The following is a 20,155-nucleotide window of genomic DNA, read 5'->3' as shown; positions in this document are numbered from 1 at the left end:
AATCTCCTCTGCACCCTCTCTAATCCAGGCAGCATCCTGGTAAATCTCCTCTGCACCCTCTCCAATCCAGGCAGCATCCTGGTAAATCTCCTCTGCACCCTCTCTAATCCAGGCAGCATCCTGGTAAATCTCCTCTGCACCCTCTCTAATCCAGGCAGCATCCTGGTAAATCTCCTCTGCACCCTCTCCAATCCAGGCAGCATCCTGGTAAATCTCCTCTGCAACCTCTCTAATCCAGGCAGCATCCTGGTAAATCTCCTCTGCACCCTCTCTAATCCAGGCAGCGTCCTGGTCAATCTCTGCACCCTCTCTAATCCAAGCAGCATCCTGGTCAATCTCCTCTGCACCCTCCCTAATCCAGGCAACATCCTGGTAAATCTCCTCTGCATCCTCTCTAATCCAGGCAGCATCCTGGTAAATCTCCTCTGCATCCTCTCTAATCCAGGCAGCATCCTGGTAAATCTCCTCTGCACCCTCTCTAATCCAGGGAGAGTCCTGGTGAATCTCCTCTGCACCCCCTCTAATCCAGGGAGAGTCCTGGTCAATCTCCTCTGCACCCCCTCTAATCCAGGCAGCATCCTGGTAAATCTCCTCTGCACCCTCTCCAAGCCAGGCAGCATCCTGGTAAATCTCCTCTGCACCCTCTCTAATCCAGGCAGCATCCTGGTAAATCTCCTCTGCACCCTCTCCAATCCAGGCAGCATCCTGGTAAATCTCCTCTGCACCCTCTCTAATCCAGGCAGCATCCTGGTAAATCTCCTCTGCACCCTCTCCAATCCAGGCAGCATCCTGGTAAATCTCCTCTGCACCCTCTCTAAAGCCTCTACAGTCTTCCTAGGAAGTGACCAGAACGGAGCATAATAATTCCAGATGTGGTCTAACTCGGGCTTTGTACAGCTGCAACACTATCTCGCATAAAATACAAGCAGGCTTCACTCCACGTCCCCCCCCCCCACTGAGGTTGGGTGGGACCAGAACTAGAGGGTATGGGTTAAGGGTGACAGGTGAAAAATTTAAGGGGAACATGAGAGGAAACTTATTCAGTCAGAGGGTCGTGAGAGTGTGGAATGAGCTGCCAGCGCAGGTGGTGCAGGCAAGCTCAGTTTCAATGTTTAAGACTGAAAGTAAGGGTATGGAGGACTGTGGTCTGGGTGAAAGTTGGTGGGACTAGGCAATTTAAATGGTCATTATGGACTAGATGGGCTGAAAGGCCTGTTTCTATGCTGTACTTTTCTATGACTCTTGAACTCGATCCCCAACTAATGGAAGTTAACACCTCCTACGCCTTCTTAACAACCCTACCAATCTGCGTGGCAACTTTGAGGGATCTATGGACGTGGACCAAAGCTCCCTCTGTTCACCCACACTGCTCGAAATCCTGCCGTTCAGCCTGTACCCTGCCTTCAAGTTTGACCTTCCAAGGTGAATCACTCCACACTTTCCCTGATTGAACTCCATCTGCCATCTCTCAGCCCAGTTCTGCATGCTGCTGTTGACAGAATCTCTGACGGTGAAGAGGCGGCGTGCAGGAATGAGACCGATCTGTTGCTTGAGTGGTGTCTCAGCCTCAGTAAGACCAATTGTGGACCTCAGGAAGGGGAAGTCGAGGGAACACACACCAGTCCTCAAGGGACCAGAAGTGGAAAGGGTGAGCAGTTTCAAGATCCCAGGCATCAACATCTCTGAAGATCTATCCCAGGTCCAATATATTGACATCATTTCAAAGGCAGCCCACCAGTAGCTATATATTTTGTTGGGAGGTTGAGAAGATCTTGTACGTCACTAAACTGTCTAGCAAATCTTTTTTTTACAGTTATACCATGGAGAGCATTCTAACTGGCTGCTTCCCTGTCTGCTCTGGAGGGACTGGAAAATGCCGTAGAGGGTAATAAACTGAGCCCGTTCCATCATGAGCACCAGCTTCCCCAGCACAGGACATCTTCAAGAGGCGATATCTATTTTAAGGACCCCCCACCACCACCCAGAACATGCCCTCTTCTCACTGCTGCCATCAGAGAGGAGGTACAGGAGCCTGAAGGCACACACATAACAATTCAGGAACTGCCTCCACCCCCCCCCCCCCCCCCGCCGCTATCAAGTCCATGAATGCTCACTATCTTGCACCGCTAATTATCTTGTGTTTTTGTACTGGTCCATTACCCACTCAGGGTGAGAGCCAAAAGTTCAGTGTAGTGTTTGACAATATTTTAAACTTACACCCGGATTTAGGTAGCCGACCTCTCCAGTTACCCCATCCTTGTAGGTTATCTTGACATGTTGGTGGGATCTGGAATGAACCATCATGTCCCAGGAATATCCATAAAGCCCATTGGTCCAGTTATTGTACCCCTACAAGAAAGAGAGGCAGTCAGGACTACGTTTAATGTTAAATTTCTTCCATTACTGTTACCTACATAGGCCAGATAAATTCAAGTTTGTTATTCAACCACACATGAATACAGCCAATCAAAGATAGTGTTACTCCAGGGCCAAGGTGCAAATCACAGTATCAATAGCCACACACAGCACATATTGGTATCACAGCCACACAATAAAAAAAGAGTTCAAACACGAGCCATCGACCGATGGTTGCTCACAATAGAGCTTGTTTTCTGCTGAGTGAACACTGGGGGGGCAGCACCAACTCCGGTCTGGACACTGCCCCAGGTGGAGCGCACCGGCTCCGACACCTTCTCCTGGTGGCTGATTCACTTACAAGCGCACAAAATGTTGGGGGGGGGGGGGGGGGGAGACCCAGCAGGTCGGGCAGCGTCAATGGAGAGGAATCAAGAGTCAACATTTCCAGCTGAGACCCTTCATCCGCCTACCTTCCCCCTCTCACGTGGCTTCACCCATCACCTTCCAGCTTATACACCTCCCCCTCCTATCACCTTCTTATTCAGTCTTCTTGCCCCCTTCTTTTCCAGTCCTGGTGAAGCGTCTCAGCCTGAAATGTCAATTCTTTATTCATTTCCATGGTTGCTATCTGTCCTGCTGAGTTCCTCCAGCACTTTGTGTGTGTTGATCTCAATTTCCATTTCCGGTATCTGCAGGATCTCACGTTTACCACTTTCTTGGAGTTGTACAGCACAGAAACAGGCCATTTGGTCCATCGTATCCATGCTGACCTTTTCCCCAACTATAAAAATTCCATTTGCTTGCATTAGGACCATTTCCTTCTGTGCCTTGGCTATTTAATTATCTAAGTGTCCGTTCAATGTAGAGACTCCGCCACCTCCCTGGCAACACGTTCTAGACCTCCCTGGCAACACTTTCTAGACCTCCCTGGCAACACGTTCTAGACCTCCCTGGCAACACGTTCTAGATAGCAACAACTCTGTGTAAAGAACAGATGCTCTTTAAATCTCTAACATCTTAAAACAATGTCCTTTGTAGGATGGCAGGCTGGAGATATGTCTTTACCAAAGGAGGTGTGAGGCACTCCATCCCTCCGCTAGCCTGCAGGTCACCCTTGGGCAAGGTTGATACCACCCTTGGCACCTGCTTAGCCCCCGATCAGGGTCAGGTGAAGCCACGGGAGCAGGTGGTGGATGGTCGTGTGAGCTGCTGGTGTACATCTCAAATCCTGGTTATGTGACCACAGATAATCTCTGAAGAGTATTGATAATGGCTGGGGTCACCCGTCTTGGAAAGACACTGCCCAGAAGAAGGCAATGGCAAACCACTTCTGCCAAGAGCAATCAAAAGACCATGATTGCCCACATCATATGACATGGTACATAATGAATGAATTAATGATTTGTTTTTGAGGCCCCTACCCTGACTATGACTGTACCCTATCTGTGAGTCTCACAATCATATGTACTTTAATCAACCCTTCAGCCTCCTTTGCCCCAGGGAAAACAGGCCCATCTTCTCCAATCTCTCCCCGTATCTGAACTTTTCCACTGCAGGCAACTTCCTGGTGAACCTCCTCTGTACACTCTAACGTGCAATCACATCTCAAAGACACACTTGCTGGCACATGGATACAGAAATAGCAAAATCAAAAATCACAAGAGATGCTGGACATCCAGAATAACAAACACAAAATAATGGAGGAACTCAGCAGGTCAGGCAACATCTCTGGCGAAGAATAAAGAGTCCATACTTCGGGCCAAAACCTTTCATCAGGACTCATGAAGAGTTTCGGCCCAAAATGTCAATTTTCCCCCATTATGATATTTGGTCTGAGCAACAGCTGAATCTCTTGACCATGTCTGCATGCTTTAATGCACTGAGATGCTGCCATGTGGCTGATTGGGTATTTGTATTAATGAGGTGTACAGGTGTAGCTAATAACGAGTGCACGCTAGCACAGATTAAATGGGTTGAAAAACCCATTTAGTGGCCATTAAGTGCTAATATTACTACTCTGACTGTGTAGTAGACTCAGCACAGTATTATCACTGGCACATCCCTCCACACCAGCGGTGGTATCTACAGGAAATGCTGCCTCAAGAAGGCAACATCTATCAAAGAATGAGGAGTCTCGGTCCGAAACATCAGCTGCTTATTCATTTTCATAGATGCTGCCTGACCTTGCTGAGTTCCACCAGCACTTTGCTCTGGACTTCCAGCACCGGCAGAATATCGTGCATTTATCTGTTATCAAAGATCCCCACCATCCGGGTCATGCCATCTCATAGCTACCATCGGGCACGGGGCACAAAAGCCTGAAGCCCCACACCAGCAGGTTCAAGAGCAACTCCTTCCCTTCAGCCATCTGGTTCTTGAACCAACCTCAGCAACTCTAATCACTACCTCAGTAACTCAAAGTTGTGACCACTTTGCACGTTGGACGTGGCTTTTTTTTTGTTCCGATATGTTCTTTCTAGTAAAAATTGTCTATAGCTTGTTTAACCTTTTTTCTTATAAATGGTGTTTATCCACTGTTATGTACCTGTGATGTGCTGGAAGCAAATTTTTCATTTCACTTGTGTATAAAAGTACTTGCGATGCCAAATCAGGGCTGGAGGCAAGGGATGGGCCGGTGTTCAGCTTGCTACTCCGCGAGGTCCACTCATCTCTGTGATGAACTGAGGCTGGGGCCTACAGCTGACATCTCCTGGATCAGCTCATTGACGACTGGCTTCTTGGCCGCAGACTCACTTCAGTAAACTTCTGTTCCCAATATCAGTTGCTTACTTTTACTCTTTGCATGATTTGTTTCTTTATCCTACACTTCGGCTGCTTGACGGTCTTTTCTGTAAAAATGGGTTCTATTGTTGTATATAGTAGACATGCTTTTACAATGAATCCCCTTCTTACTTTGAAGTATCATTAGCAGCTTTTAGTTTGACGTTGGTTCGGTTTAGAGCAACACCCCCATCTAGTGGCCAACCCAAGTATGGCAAGGGACGGAAGTCAGCAGCTGCCTCCCAGAAATTATACTAGAATTTCTGTACAGTTACCTGTGGCAGAGAAACAGAAATGAGGCAATGTGATTAACTACCGAATGGCTGACTGTGATGATTAGAGTGAAGGGATGTCACTTAATGCTGTGGTGCCAGATTACAGACAAACAATCATGCCACACCTCACCCTCCCTGGGGACAGTCTCATAGCCTCTCTTCCTTCCCCCCACACCTAGATATGGATCTCCACAGTTTACTTCAGACAGTATTGGACTTAACCCAGGCAACACAGGCTTCACAGACAACTACCTCAATATTTTGCTCTCTTTTTGACTTTCTTAAAAAAAACTTTTAAAGGTTCACTTTATTGTCAAATTATGCATGTACAATACAACTCTGATATTTGTCTTCTCCAGAGTGCCATTAAATACAGAAAGACCATGGATGTTGATGAAATTAAAGACATCACCCTCCTCCCCCCCAACCAGCCCAAAAAAGAAAAGAAACAAAACTTACAGACCCCAAATCCTTCCTCCCTGCCCCCCCACAGCAAAAAGACAGCCACAAAAACAATCAATAATCCTCTACAGAGAACAATCCATGGCCCCCTCACTCGCAGGAAAGAACAGCCTCAGGAACACAAAATCCCCAACCACCCCTCTTACACACAAAAAAACAAGCAACATCTATCAAAGTTCCCCACCCGTCTGTGCCACGCCATCATCTCACAGTTACCATCTGACGGGAGGTACAGTCCGGTACCACCACGTTCAGGGACACGTTCAACCATTCAATTATTGAACCACCCCGCACAAGCCTAATCATTACCCCAGTACAGCAACACGTTAACCGCTTTGTACTAGAATGGACTTTGAATTAACACACAAAAAACACAAGAGGAACTCACCAGGTTGGGCAGTATCTATGAAGTTATATGAACCCTCTGTCTGTCTCAAGTCCAAGGTAAATTTATTCTCAGAGTACATGTATACAACCCTGAGATTCTATTCTTGTGGCCATACTCAATAAATCCAATAACTATAATAGAATCGATGAAAGACCACGCCAACTGGACAGGACAACCCCTGTGCAAACACTGCCTGGTATGGAAATTGCACCATCTCAGATCGCGAGGCCCTGTAGCAGATATGAGATCAGCTGAGAAGATCAGCGGGGTCTCTCCTCCCGCCATTACAGACATTGACACTACACGCTGCATCCGCAAAGCAAACAGCATTATGAAGGACCCCATGCACCCCTCATACAAACTCTTCTCCCTCCTGCCTTCTAAGAAAAGGCACCAAAGCATTCGGGCTCTCATGACCAGATTTTATAACAATTTCTTCCCCCCAAGCCATCAGACTCCTCAATACCGAGAGCCTGGACTGACACCAACTTACTGCCCTCTACTGTGCCTATTGTCTTGTTTATTATTTATTGTAATGCCTGCACTGTTTCATGCACTTTATGCTGTCCTGGGTAGGTCTGTAGTCTAGTGTAGTTTCTTTTTCTGTGTTGTTTTCACATAGTTCGGTGTAGTTTTTGTACTGTTTCATGTAGCACCATGGTCCTGAAAAACATTGTCTCGTTTTTACTGTGTACTCTACCAGCAATTATGGTCAAAATGACAATAAAAGGTGACTTGACTTTTATTCTTTCTTATATAATTTATGTTTTTTCTTGAGAGCGTCTTGTCTGAGCGTACGTGCCTGCGATGCTGCTCACTGCAGCCGTACACCTGGAAAGTAGCGATCAGCTTAACACCATTAAAGTAGCTGCAATCACCGACCAGGTTTAATCCCTACCACTGTCTGTAAGGGGTGTGAAGACTCCTTCTCCCGTGACCGGGTAGCTCCGGCTCCCTCCCGCATTCCAAAGTAGTACGGATTGGGATTAGCGAGCTGTGTGCTGGAAGCACGTTGACATTTGCAGGCTGCCCAGCGCGATTCTCGTTAACTTGATTTGATGCAAACGACACATTTCACAGTAGGTTGAATGTACATGTGACAAATAAAGCTGATCTTTATCTTTACTCGGCTTTGACCAGTCACTCCCCGCTCACCAGGTACATTTCCCTGGTTTACTACTAACCCCTCATCGGGTACAGACACACGACCACTCAACCCCCTACCCCGGGGTCCAGTTCTAATCTTACCCATTCTCAGGGTTGGAGGGTTCACTGATCATCTGGGGACAACTGAGTGCTACAGACTGAGGTTGTGTTTCCTGGTATTAATGACAAAATCATATCGCACCATAGCACTCAGATCAAACTGTCTTCCCTTGCAAGTCTCTGCATGCGCGTTACTCTGATTAGCGGCTGCCATTTGCCTCTCCAGCCAGAGGCTCCCGATCACCCACCTGCGTGATGAAGTGTGAATAAGGCAGGAAGAACTGCTCGGCAACGTAGATGATGACGAAAACTGCCCCCAGCCTCTGTCGCAATGTGAGCGGCGTCTCCGTGCTTCTGCCCTGTTCCCCGATGGGAGGCACGCACGAGTCGCTGGGCTGGGGCGGATCAGTGAGCGGGAGCACTGCCCTCAGGAAGCCTGGGAACTTCCGAATGAACGACCTGGGCCAGTCAGGGTAGCAGAACAGTGGCGATGTTGCCAGCATTGTGTAGGAGAACATCCCTGGAAAGGAAATCGTATTTCCATTAATAAACGAAGCCACACCACTTGAAAAACGGGATCCCAAACTCTGCTGTAAGCCTAGGGCGAGGGACATGCGCTGCCATGGTCAGAGCTGACTCAGACTTCGAACTATCATGTACTGTAGATTGTGGGTGGCAGAGTGGAGACACATCTCTACCAAAGGAGGTGTGAGGTGCTCCTTCCCTCCGCTAGCCTGCAACTCACCCTTGGGCAAGGTATAGGACCTGCTTAGCCCCTGATCAGGGTCACGTGAAGCCATGGGAGCAGGTGGTGGATGGTTGTATGAGCAGCCGGTGCAGATCACAAGTCCTGGTGATGTGACCACTGACACCAGGCAGACAATCTCTGAAGAGTATTGATAATGGCTGGGGTCACCCATCTTGTAAAGACACTGCCCAGAAGGCAGCAATGGCAAACCACTTCTGTAGAAACATTTGCCAAGAACAATCATGGTCATGGAGAGACCGTGATCACCCACGTCATACGACACAGCACATAATGATGACTGCTGGGTATTTTAGAATTTTAGTAATATTTGAGTAATCATATATATATTGTTTGATTAAGCATTATTGCTTGTTTCTTTACAGGTTATATAGCTATACAGGTGATACGTGTGTGCCATGCTTAAAGTAAACTTGGAGTCAGACCCGTATTTCAGACTCCTTTGAAGTAGTTTAATGCTTTGAAGTTACATAATATAACTGTGCATTGAAACACTGAAATGGTTGTTAACACAAACGATGCAAGGACGTGCCGGGGGCAGCCCGCAAGTGCTGCCACACATTCCAGTACTGACACACCCTGCTCACAACGTTCAGCAAGACAACACAGAACACAACGAAGCGCCAGCCCTATCCCCCTCTCCCAGCCACCCACCCACACACACAGACTGTCCTCCATCCCCACCCGGAGGAAGGGGCCTCCAAACAGCCCCCACCTTAAAAAGGTGATAAAGAACGTGTGGCTCCGCCAGCAAGTTGTTAATGCAAAAGACACATTTCATTGTATGTTTTGCTGTATATGTGATAAATGAATCTGAAGGGAACATAACAACAAAATAAGAGGCCAATAAAAACTGCAGTGTGTAGAAATTTCTTCACTCGGAGGGTAGTGAATCCCTGGAATTCTCTGTCCCCGAGGGTAGTGGAGGCTGGTTTAACAGCGCGAGCGTATTTGGACTGGAGCCCACGGTCGAGTGCAGATATCTGAGGTGTACCACTAAAACATGAATCGAGCCCGGAAGCGGGTGAATTACCACTAACTTTACTTTTATAAATCTACAATTAAATTTAGATTTATCAATATATATTTACCACTAAAGAATGAAATGAAGCTGGCGGCAGATGCGATTACCTATGTTGAAGAGCTGAGAGTTCATACAATGGAAGTACGTGACAAAGAAGATGGCGTAGGGACGGGTGATGTCGAAGAAGAGAAGATAACCAGCTGACAGGTCCAACATAAGACCTCCTCCGTGCACAACCAGAAGGCTCACTAGCTCCTCTGAAAGCACCAGCCTGTTCAAGGAGAGAGGCGAACATTAGCACGGCACATCGTCAAGAGTCACCGGAGAAGTAAATGCAACAGGAGAAGCAGTGGCCGGTGGGTCAGAACCCTGTCCAGTTGTTCTGGGGGGTGAGGCTGGTCTCCCATGTGGAGACCAGCCACAAATTGACACAAAGCATCACACATTACACCCTCCTCAACCACCGCTAGGGATTTAATTGCTCTTCCAGCCCTACTTTCAACCGTTCTGTACTCATTGGCCACTTTATTAGGTACAACTCTACACGGGCTGGTGAGCGCAAATATATCAGCCTATAATGTGGCAGCAACTCAATGCATTAAAGCATGCAGACATGGTCAAGAGGTTCAGTTGGGAATAGGAAAGAAATGTGACCCAAGTGACTTTGACTGTGGAATGATTGTTGGTGACAGATGGGGTGGTTGGAGTCTCTCAGAAACTGCTGATCTCCTGGGATTTTCACGCACAACAGTTTCTAGGGTTTATAGCGAATGGTGTGAAAAACAAGGAACGTCCAGTGAGTGGCAGTTCTGTGGGTGAAAACGCCTTTTTTAATAATGAGAGAGGTCGGGGGAGAATAGCCGGACTGGTTCAAGCTGACAGGAAGGCGACAGTAACTCAAACAACCATGCGGTACATCAGCAGAGTGCAGAAGGGGCCTCTCTGAATGTGCACCATGTTGAATCTTGACGGGCTACAGTAGCAGATCATGAACGGATACTCAGTGACTATTTTACTGGGTACAGGAGGTACCTGATAAAATGGCCACTGAATGTAGTCTTTTTTAAAAACTAGTATTTCATTTCTTTGAGTTCCCTATTCAGTCTCGACACAAAGAAAAGAAAATTTACAAAAAAGTTACCAGTTAATATCCCTGCAAAGTCTTCCCTCGGTCTCTTATGTGTAGGAGATTGGAGCGTGACCTTGTAGAGATGCGTCAAATCAATGGAGGGTAAAAATAGAATAAGTATTCACAGTCTTTTCCCCCAGGGGTGAGAATCAAAAACAAGAGGGTACAGATTTAAGAGAGGGGAAAGACTTAAAGATTTAACGGGCATTTTCTTTACACAGTGGGAGGTGGGATTATAAGAGAAGCTGCCAGAGGAAGTCCTTGAGGCAGACATAACATTTAAAAGACACTTGGAAAAGACATGACTCGCTTTCAAGGATTCTTCATCTCATATTCTTGTTATTTATTGCCATTTGTTTATATTTGCATTTGCACAGTTTGTTGTCTTCTGCACTCTGGCTGATCTTTCATTGATCCCGTTACAGTTACTATTCTATAGATGTACAGAGTATGCCCACTGGAAAGTGAATCTCAGGGTTGGACATGGTGACACATTTTTACTGTGATAATAAAAATTTCCTTTGACCTTCCCCAACCTTTTTGTGCTATGGACCAATACTATTAAGCAAGGGGTCCATGGACCCAGAGTCGGAACCCCTGGATATGAGTCGCACCTAAGCAATGGCTTAGTTGGGCACTTTGATCAGCACGGATGAGATGGGCCGAATGGCCTGCTTCTCTGCCACATTGCTCTAGGACAACGACATGGCACTTCTCTATCGTCTGTGCATTTTCCACGAGAATAAAACAAATGTTCTGATTCTTTCCGGTACTCCTACTCTACAATATACACACAGTGGCCACTTTATTAGGTACAGGAGTGGAAACCAGTGAGGCTTTCTGCTGCTGTAGCCCGTCCACTTCAAGGTTCAAAATGTTGCGAGTTCAGAGAGGCTCCTCAGCACACCACTGTCGCAACGTCTGGTTATTTGAGTTACTGTCACTTTCCTATCACCACAATAGATCAACGGCAGATGCAATCTCAATGGCTCTTCACACGGCCACAGACCACCGGACAACACAAACACCCATGTCAGGATGCTGTTCATTGATGATAGCTCAGCATTTAACACCATCACCCCCAAAATCCTGACTGATAAGTTGCCCTCTGTACCTCCCTCTGTAATTGGACCCTCAACTTCCTAACCAGAAGACCACAATCTGTGTGGATTGATAACACATCCCCCTTGCTGATGATCAACACTGGTGCATCTCAGGGGTGTGTGCTTAGCCCACTGCTCTACTCTCTCTATACCCATGACTGTGTGGCTAGGCATAGCTCAAATATCATTTACAAACTTGCTGATGATACAACAAATGGAGGTGAGAGGGCTTACAGGAGTGAGATGTATCAACTATGGAGTGATGTCACAGCAACAATCTTGCACTCAATGTCTGTAAGACAAAAGAGCTATATATGGACTTCTGGAAGGGCAAGACGTAGGAATACATACAAATCCTCACAGAGGGATCAGAAGTGGAGAGAGTGAGCAGTTTCAAATTCCTGGGAGTCAAGGTCTCTGAGGACTTAAGCTGGTCCCAACATATCGATGCAGTTATAAAGGCGGCAAGACAGCAACTACATTCAGAGTTTGAAGAGATTTGTTATATCAACAAAAACACTCAAAAACTTCTACAAATGTACCGTGGAGAACATTCTGACCGGCTGTATCACTGTCTGGTATGGGGGAAGGGTGGGGGGGGGGGCTATTGCACAGGACCAAAAGAAGTTGCAGAGGGGTGTAAATTGAGTCAACTCCATCTTGGTACCAGCCTACAAGGTACCCTGGACATTTTCAAGGAGTGGTGTCTCAGAAAGGCAGCGTCCATTATTAAGGACTCCCAGCACCCAGGTCACGCCCTTTTCTCACTGTTACCATCAGGTAGGAGGTACAGAAGCCTGAAGGCACACACTCAGCAATTCAGGAACAGCTTCTTCCCCTCTGCTATCTGATTCTTAAATGGACATTGAACCCTTGAACACTACCTCACTTTTTTTTATATTATTTCTGTTTTTGCACAATTTAAAATATATTCAATATACATACACTGTAATTTATTTATTTTTCTTCTATATTATGTATTGGATTGAACTGCTGCTGCTAAGTTAACATGCTGGTGATAATAAACCTGATTCTGATTCAGTCTGGCCATTCTCCTCTCTCAATAACAAGGCATTTTCGCCCACAGAACTCCCACTCACCGGTTGTGCGTATGAGATACTCAAACTCAAACTATGCTGCCTGACACCAACAATCATTCAATAGTCACTTGGATCATATTTCTTCCCTATTCTGATGTTTGGCCTAAACAACAACTGAACCTGTGTTTTTTTTATTATTATTACAAAATCCTTTATTACAAATATCGGTGCTATACAATATATACAAAACAGTGGCAAACACAATTACTGAACTACAAATAGACAATAGACATTACACCAGAATGTTGCCATCCCCATTCACGATGGCATTTACACCCCACGGAACCCAACGGTCTCGAAACTCCTCCAAGGCCGCTGTGGACTGCGCGTGTTCTTTTTCAATAGTTACCTGGGCACGAACATACCCCCTAAACATTGCCAGGCAGTCTGCCCGGTTGATGTGTGTAGGCATTGAATCGCTACCACATCATTGGCTGATTAGATATTTGCATTAACAAGCATATGTATGTTTATACCCAATAAAATGGCCACAGAGTAACTTCTGTTTCAATCGGCATGGGACCCACATTAACTTTTTAAATCAACATAATCAATAGAAGCTCTTTCAATCTGTTTTAAATTTCTTGCTAGCGTTTTTTTTACTTTTCTTCGATGCCTTCCGGCTGAATGCCAAACATTCCCCAAGGTTTTGTATTGTTGCACATGTACGGAAACTGCTGGGAGGCCGGGAATTTCAAAGGCAACTTTGGATGGGACAGGTTAACGTGGCAAGTACAGGGCTCTTGCTCAGAGCTGTTGTTAACAGGTGGCTTCCACCTGGAACATTAACTATTCTGCTTACTCCACAGACAGAGAAAGAGCTCTTGAGGTTTTCTGCATTATTTTCTGAATCAGCAGTTTTTCCCCACACTTTTTGGAGAAAGAGTCACTTACTTGAAAGGATCAAACAGCCAGTGCCCTGCCAGTTGGTTCATCGAGTACCCCTCCACCCAATCAGCGTCGAGCTTCTTCACACCAGCAATGAAATAGACAATGAAGATCTGAAAAGGGAAGGAGGGATGTGGGTGGACTGGTGCAACAAAACGCAACAAGTTCTTGACTTAGGTCCATGTTTTGGAAAACCCCATCCAGTGTAACCGTCCAAACTTGGACACTTATATAGGCTTACCAGTGAAAACAGGAACAACGAGGGGATGAACACAGACGGGTGCTTTGGCGCTCTATGTCCATGCCGACTATCAAGTCTTCTAACCCCGTTTGTCCCATGAATTTAAAATCCATCGACTCCAAACTGACCCAAGTGATGTTACTTCTTCTCCGACAAGTTCTCATAAGATATAGGAGCAGAATCAAGTTATTTGGCCCATCGAGACCTACTCCACCATCATGGCTGGCCAATTTCCCTCTCAGCCCCATTCTCCTGCCTTCGCCCCGTATCCCTTCACACCCTGACCAATCAAGAATCTATCAACCTCTACCTGGCCTCCACAGCCACCCCAGCAACAAATCCTACAGATTGTCTTGGCTCACGGACAGTGGGGAGGAGGCTCTGAACTGGGCAAAAGGTTAGTTTTACTTGTCACATATACATCAAAATGTACAGAGACGAGTACCATTTTGTGTCAACAACTGACGCAGTCCAAGGTATGCGATGGGACAACCCGCAAGTGTCACAATGCTTCTGGCACCAGCATAGCACGACCACAACTTACCAACCCCTAATCATACGTCTTAGTGGGTTGTGGGAGGAAATCTGAGCAGAACGTACTAACTCCTTGCAGACTGCGGCAGGAATCGAACCCCGATCGGTGATCGCTGGTGATGCAAGGTGACAGCGCTGGCCATTACGCTACCACGCCGCCACAGCTGAGGTGACAGGAGGACAGGGCTCTGGCAGGTCACTTGTACAGAAGCAAACCATAAACAAGAGAAAGTCTGCAGACACTGGAAATCCACAGCAACACACACAAAATGCTGGAGGAACTCAAATCATTACAAAAAGGTGATACAGTGTCGGAAGGCGTTTAATCGTTAGGAACTGAAAGGGTAAAAGAAACCCTGATGAGACTTGTATACAGACTCCCAAACAGCAGTTCGGATGCTGCCTCCAAACTACAATGGGAGGTAGAAAATGCACGCTAAAAGAGCAAGGCTACAATAGTCATGGGGGATTTCAATATGCAGGGCGATTGGGAAAATCAGGTTGGAGCTGGATTACAAGAGGGAGAATTTCCAGAATGCCTACGAGATGCTTTTCTCAGAGCAGCGCGTCGTTGAGCCCATTAGAGGATCAGTTATTCTGGATTGGGTGTTGTGCAGTGAACCAGAATTGATTAGAGAGCTTCAGGTAAAAGAATCCTTAGGGGGAGGGTGATCACAATATGATTGAATGCACCCTGAAATTTGAGAAGGAGAAGCTAATCTGCCGGACGATGCCGAGGATGTTCTACGAGTCTGTGGTGGCCAGTGCTATCATCATGTTTGTTGTTGTGTGCCGGGGCAGCAGGCTGCGGGTAGCAGACACCAACAGAATCAACAAACTCATTCGCAAGGCCAGTGATGTTGTTGGGGTGGAACTGGACTCTATGACGGTGGTGTCTGAAAAGAGGATGCTGTCCAAGTTGCATGCCATCTTGGACAATGTCTCCCATCCACTCCATAATGTACTAGTTAGGCACAGGAGTACATTCAGCCAGAGACTCATTCCACTGAGATGTAACACTGAGCGTCATAGGAAGCCATTCCTGCCTGTGGCCATCAAACTTTACAACTCCTCCCTCGGAGTTTCTGACACCCTGAGCCAATAGGCTGGTCCTGGACTTATTTCCACTGGGCATGATTAACTTATCATTATTTAATTATTTATGGTTTATATTGCTATATTTCTACACTTTTCTTGGTTGGCGTGACTGTAACAAAACCCAATTTCCCTCGGGATCAATAAAGTATGTCTGTCTGTCTGTAAAGTCAGATGTACCAGTATTACAGTGGAGTAAAGGGAATTACAGAGGCATGTGAGAGGAGTTGGCCAGAACTGATTGCTAAAGAACACTGGCAGGGATGATGGCTGGAGTTTCTGGAAGCAATTCAGAAGGCACAGGATATATACATTTCAAAGGGGAAGAAGTATTCTAGAGGAAAGAGGACACAATCGTGGCTAGCAAGAGAAGTCAAAGTCAACATAAAAGACAAAGAGAGGGCATCTAATAGAGCAAAGACTGGTGGAAAATAAGAGGACTGGGATGGTTTTAAAAACCAACAGAGGGCAACTAAAAAAGTCATCAAGATACAGATGGAATATGAAAGTAAGCCAGGCAACTATATCATCAGGCATACCAGAAGATACATAAAGTGTAAAAGAGAGGTGAGTTTAGATACCGGACCACTGGAAAATGATGCTGGAGAGGTAGTAATGGGGGACAACGAACTGAATAAGTATTTTGCATCAGTCTTCACTGTGGAAGAAACTAGCAGTGTGGTGAAGTTCCAGGTGTCAGGGGACATGAAGTGTGTGAAGTTACCATTACAGAGAGAAGGTTCTTGGGAAACTGAAAGGTCTGAAGGTAGATAAGTCACCTGGACCAGATGGTGCACACCCCAGAGTTCTGAAAGAGGTAGCTGACGAGATTGTGGAGGCATTAGTAATGATCTTTCAAGAATCACTTGAGTCAGGAGTGGTTCCCGAAGACTGGAAAATTGCAAATGTCACTCCACTCTTCAAAGCTTTGACGCTCTATTCTGAGGCTGTGCCTTCTGGTCCTAACCTCCCACTCTATACGAAACGACCTCTCAATGTCTACTCTATATAATAATGTAAAGGGGGTTTCTTCTTTTTTCTTTGTTACTGTTGGGAAAGGGTTTCTTTTTGTTAACTAGCAAGAATGCTAATTTACTGATAACGAGAATGGTATTCCTTTGTAAACCAAATGGGGATTAATGTTCTTTCTTCTGAGTCTGTAAGCTTTTGTTGACGGGCTTTTGGGCAGATCGGCGCGAGGGGGTCGAGAGAGAGGACGCAATGCTCTAAGCTGGGCGAGGATCGGACCCCAAAGGGGGGTCCGAGGCTGGGAGATTCTCCAAGGGGGGGGGGGGGGGGGATGAAGCTAAATGTGCTTGGTTGACCACTCGGAGGGTCCTGAGCTGCGAGTCGAGGAGTTCGGAGGGGATCGAATGGTGGCCAGAAGACTTCAGAAATTGAGCTCCAACGGCTGTGCACGAAGTGGTTTGGACTTTGATAAGTTTGGCGCATTTTCTTTAATTTTCTCTTCATATATACTGTATCATTATTAATCACTTAGTTATAGTAACCTTTATAAATTGTACTCACTTAATCGCATATGGTGTACTGTCTGGTTTTGGGCGAGGCGGGGACATCACACAGCATCCACACCAGCTGATTACCCAGTTTGGTGGGGCCAATGGCTGCTACCCCTAGACGAGAACGAGCTGAGCGAGCCTGAGGCGACCCAGGGGGTTACATTGTGGGGTGCTCGTCCGGGATTGATTTCAGTGGAGGCTGTGTGATCACCCTATTTAAATTGTGTCTGCGGCGAAGAGCTGGTGTGCCTTTGTGGGTGTGTGATTGCTGGTTATCGCTGTGTGTGTTGGGTGGGGTGGTTGCTATTGGTAGCCTGGAGGTCGTTGTTCGAGTTCCGACTAGTGCTGACGAAATGGTGGTGGGACCATGGGTTGTCCGTACTGTTTGGAGAGTGAGGAGTGACAGGTTGGGATGTTTCAGCAGTGGTGGGCTCCGCCCGGTTATTAGAATAATGTCCAGCCCTAAAGGGGCGGAGGCGTGGGCGGAGCGGACCCCTCAGTTGTTGGGTGAGTGGCAGTGCTTGGCTGAGGAAAAGCGACAGGGACGGGTTGAAAGTTTGAGTAGGCGGGCTGGTGACTTTGTTAGAACTGTCAGGCGCAATTACCTTGAAGTGACCGCTGCCAGTTCTGGGAAAGTGTGGGAAAATGCGTGTGGTTCGACTGGAAGTCAAATGCCGCAGCTGGGGGGCTTATTATATCTGTGGCAGGAGATTGGTGGGAAGTTTTTAGGGTATCCCTTTTTGCCTAGGGGGGCAGATAAATTGCTTGCGGTGCCAAGGGGATCTGTCAAGGGGATCAGTTGTTCCGTTGATTCGAGAGGTGTCGGGAAACTTAGAGGAGGCCCAGTGGAGGAACGGCTTGGGGTCTCTGGGGGAGCACGTTCCCAGCAATGTACCAAGGAACTCCCGAAAGGAACAGACTCTATTCCTGAAGGCTTAGAGGGGCCACGCGCACAGGTGTTGTTACGGATGGATGGAAGTCAAGTTAAAGCCATCCTCGGCACTGGGGCGCCAGTTAAGTTGCTGTACAGTTTGTTTCATAACCGTTATTGGAAGCATTTACCCTTGACGACATTGAAGACACTGGAGATTCGGGGTACCAGTGCCGGTGATTATCCAGACGACGGTTGTTGGTCAGTGAAAATGGAGTTCTTAGAGGCAAATGTGGAGGAGACTGAGGTTCATGAATCGTTAATGCTGATGTGTCCGGACCCTGTTGAGACGGGCAGCGTTTCTGTTCTAGAGAGAACCAATATCCTGCTGGTGTGCTTGGGGGCCTGCCCGGAGGAGGCGGGTGAGCGTTGTTTGGAGGCATTGTCGATGCACCCAGAGTTTCGAGCTGCTTGTGTGGACGTGTGTAGCAGCATTGGGCTGATTCCGAATTGAAACAAGAGCCAGTGGTGGTACGGCCTGGGGGAAGTATCTGAGGGTGAGACCCTCTTAGTGGACGCTGCGAAATACCACAAGGGAGCGGAGTTGACTGCTGAAGACACCTCGGAGAGAGAGAGGTTGCGGCGACTGGCCCCTACAGCCGTGGAAGATGTAGGCAGCGTGTGTATGGATTATATTGCGTTGAAGAGGCGCACTGCCAGTGACCAGAATATGGCCCTGAGGGCCGGAGAGGCGATGGCCTGTCTGAGTGGTGCGAAATGGTTTAAGGTGCTGGATCTGAGGAGTGGATGTTGCCAGATCCCGATGAGTGGGGCCGACAAGGAGAAGACGGCTGTTATAAATTCCCTAGGAGTCTTCGGGTCCGAAAAGATGCCACAGGGCATATCTGGAGCCCTTGCAACCTTCCTGCGGGGCAGGTGGAAGACCATAGGGGATGTGGAGGCGTTTGGAGTTTTGGTGTATGTGGATGATCTCTTGGTGTTTGGATTTGCCTCAGGAGAATATGAAGTGAGGTCGTTGCAGGAGCAGCTGAGAACTACCGAGTTAAAGTGTTTTCGGGACACGTGCCAGGGCTGGTGAAGGTCGCAGCTCGTGATTTACTGTCTCTATGGAATCAAGTTTGAAATGAAGACGGAGAGACTGAAGAAAGTGATCTGGAACCATTCGGAAGACTTACAAGTTGGAGAGAATGAAGAAAGTTGTCTGACTGAGGGTAATAGCAAACTGAGAACCCGGAGAGGGGAGTTTACAGAGGTGAAGAAATTACAGACGAATCTCAGAAGAGAGAAGCGGAAGCTTGAAGGGAACCTGAAGATGACAGTTCAAATGAAGTGCAAAATCTGAAAGTTGATCTGGAAGAAGTCATGAGGAAGAAAAAGCTGGAGAGAAGTGCAGTGAATACTGAACAGGAGGCTGAAGAGTCTGCGGGAGCAGTGCAGGCCACGTGTTTCCGTTTGGAGAAGATCAAACAGCAGCTACCGATCACAGGAATGAGGAAGAATACAGATTCGATGGATGATGTGCTGGATGTGTGGTACATGCTGCCTTTTGCTGACTTTCCCTCGATTGAGGACGAGACCTTTGGCCCTTCTCCCATTGAGTCAGGTGTAGCGGGGAGGGTTAGCTGTGTGCAGTGTGGGGCATGAGTGAGAGGTTGAGAGAGGAGTTGGTAGTGGGCCCAAGATATTCCCAGTTGTGTCCGAGCCTGAAGGGTTTAGGTGAGGGGGTATGGAGGCCTCAGAAGGGTTAGGGAACTCCCAGATAGTTGGCCTAAGTAGCGCCTGAGGAACAGGGCGTGAGGGTTACTGTGTGGGGAGGAGATGTCACTGTTTGTGCTTGGGTTACGGTGTGTTGGCAGGAAAGGTGGCGAGTTATTTAGTAGTCATGAGGACATGACTTTTATTTGGTGGAGGAAGTGTGTAAAGGGGGTTTCTTTTTTTTTCTTTGTTACTGTTGGGAAAGGGTTTCTTTTTGTTAACTAGCAGGAATGCTAATTTACTGATAACGAGAATGGTATTCCTTTGTAAACCAAATGGGGATTAATGTTCTTTCTTCTGAGTCTGTAAGCTTTTGTTGACGGGCTTTTGGGCAGATCGGCGCGAGGGGGTCGAGAGAGAGGACGCAATGCTCTAAGCTGGGCGAGGATCGGACCCCAAAGGGGGGTCCGAGGCTGGGAGATTCTCCGAGGAGGGGGGGGATGAAGCTAGATGTGCTTGGTTGACCACTCGGAGGGTCCTGAGCTGTTTGGAGAGTCGAGGAGTTCGGAGGGTCCTGAGCTGCGAGTCGAGGAGTTCGGAGGGGATCGAATGGTGGCCAGAAGACTTCAGTAATTGAGCTCCAACGGCTGTGCACGAAGTGGTTTGGACTTTGATAAGTTTGGCGCCTTTTCTTTAAT

General features: G+C 47.2%; 1 protein-coding gene across 1 annotated transcript in view; it reads right to left on the bottom strand.

Moving 5' to 3' along the window:
* The window catches only part of ggcx (gamma-glutamyl carboxylase), a 68,562-nt gene that overhangs the window by 17,775 nt on the left and 30,632 nt on the right, over nucleotides 1-20,155 (bottom strand). Inside the window, exons 6-9 of the mRNA XM_059964050.1 lie at nucleotides 13,487-13,593; nucleotides 9,368-9,531; nucleotides 7,719-7,990; nucleotides 2,218-2,349 (exon numbers count right to left, since the gene is read on the bottom strand). Of these exons, the coding sequence (XP_059820033.1) occupies nucleotides 2,218-2,349; nucleotides 7,719-7,990; nucleotides 9,368-9,531; nucleotides 13,487-13,593 (675 nt within the window). The remainder of the gene's footprint in view (nucleotides 1-2,217; nucleotides 2,350-7,718; nucleotides 7,991-9,367; nucleotides 9,532-13,486; nucleotides 13,594-20,155) is intronic.

Source organism: Hypanus sabinus, chromosome 1 (genome assembly GCF_030144855.1).
Source record: "Hypanus sabinus isolate sHypSab1 chromosome 1, sHypSab1.hap1, whole genome shotgun sequence".
NCBI classification, from domain to species: Eukaryota; Metazoa; Chordata; class Chondrichthyes; order Myliobatiformes; family Dasyatidae; genus Hypanus; species Hypanus sabinus.
Note: the sequence above shows the minus strand (reverse complement) of the source record. Positions and strands in the feature narration are given on the sequence as shown.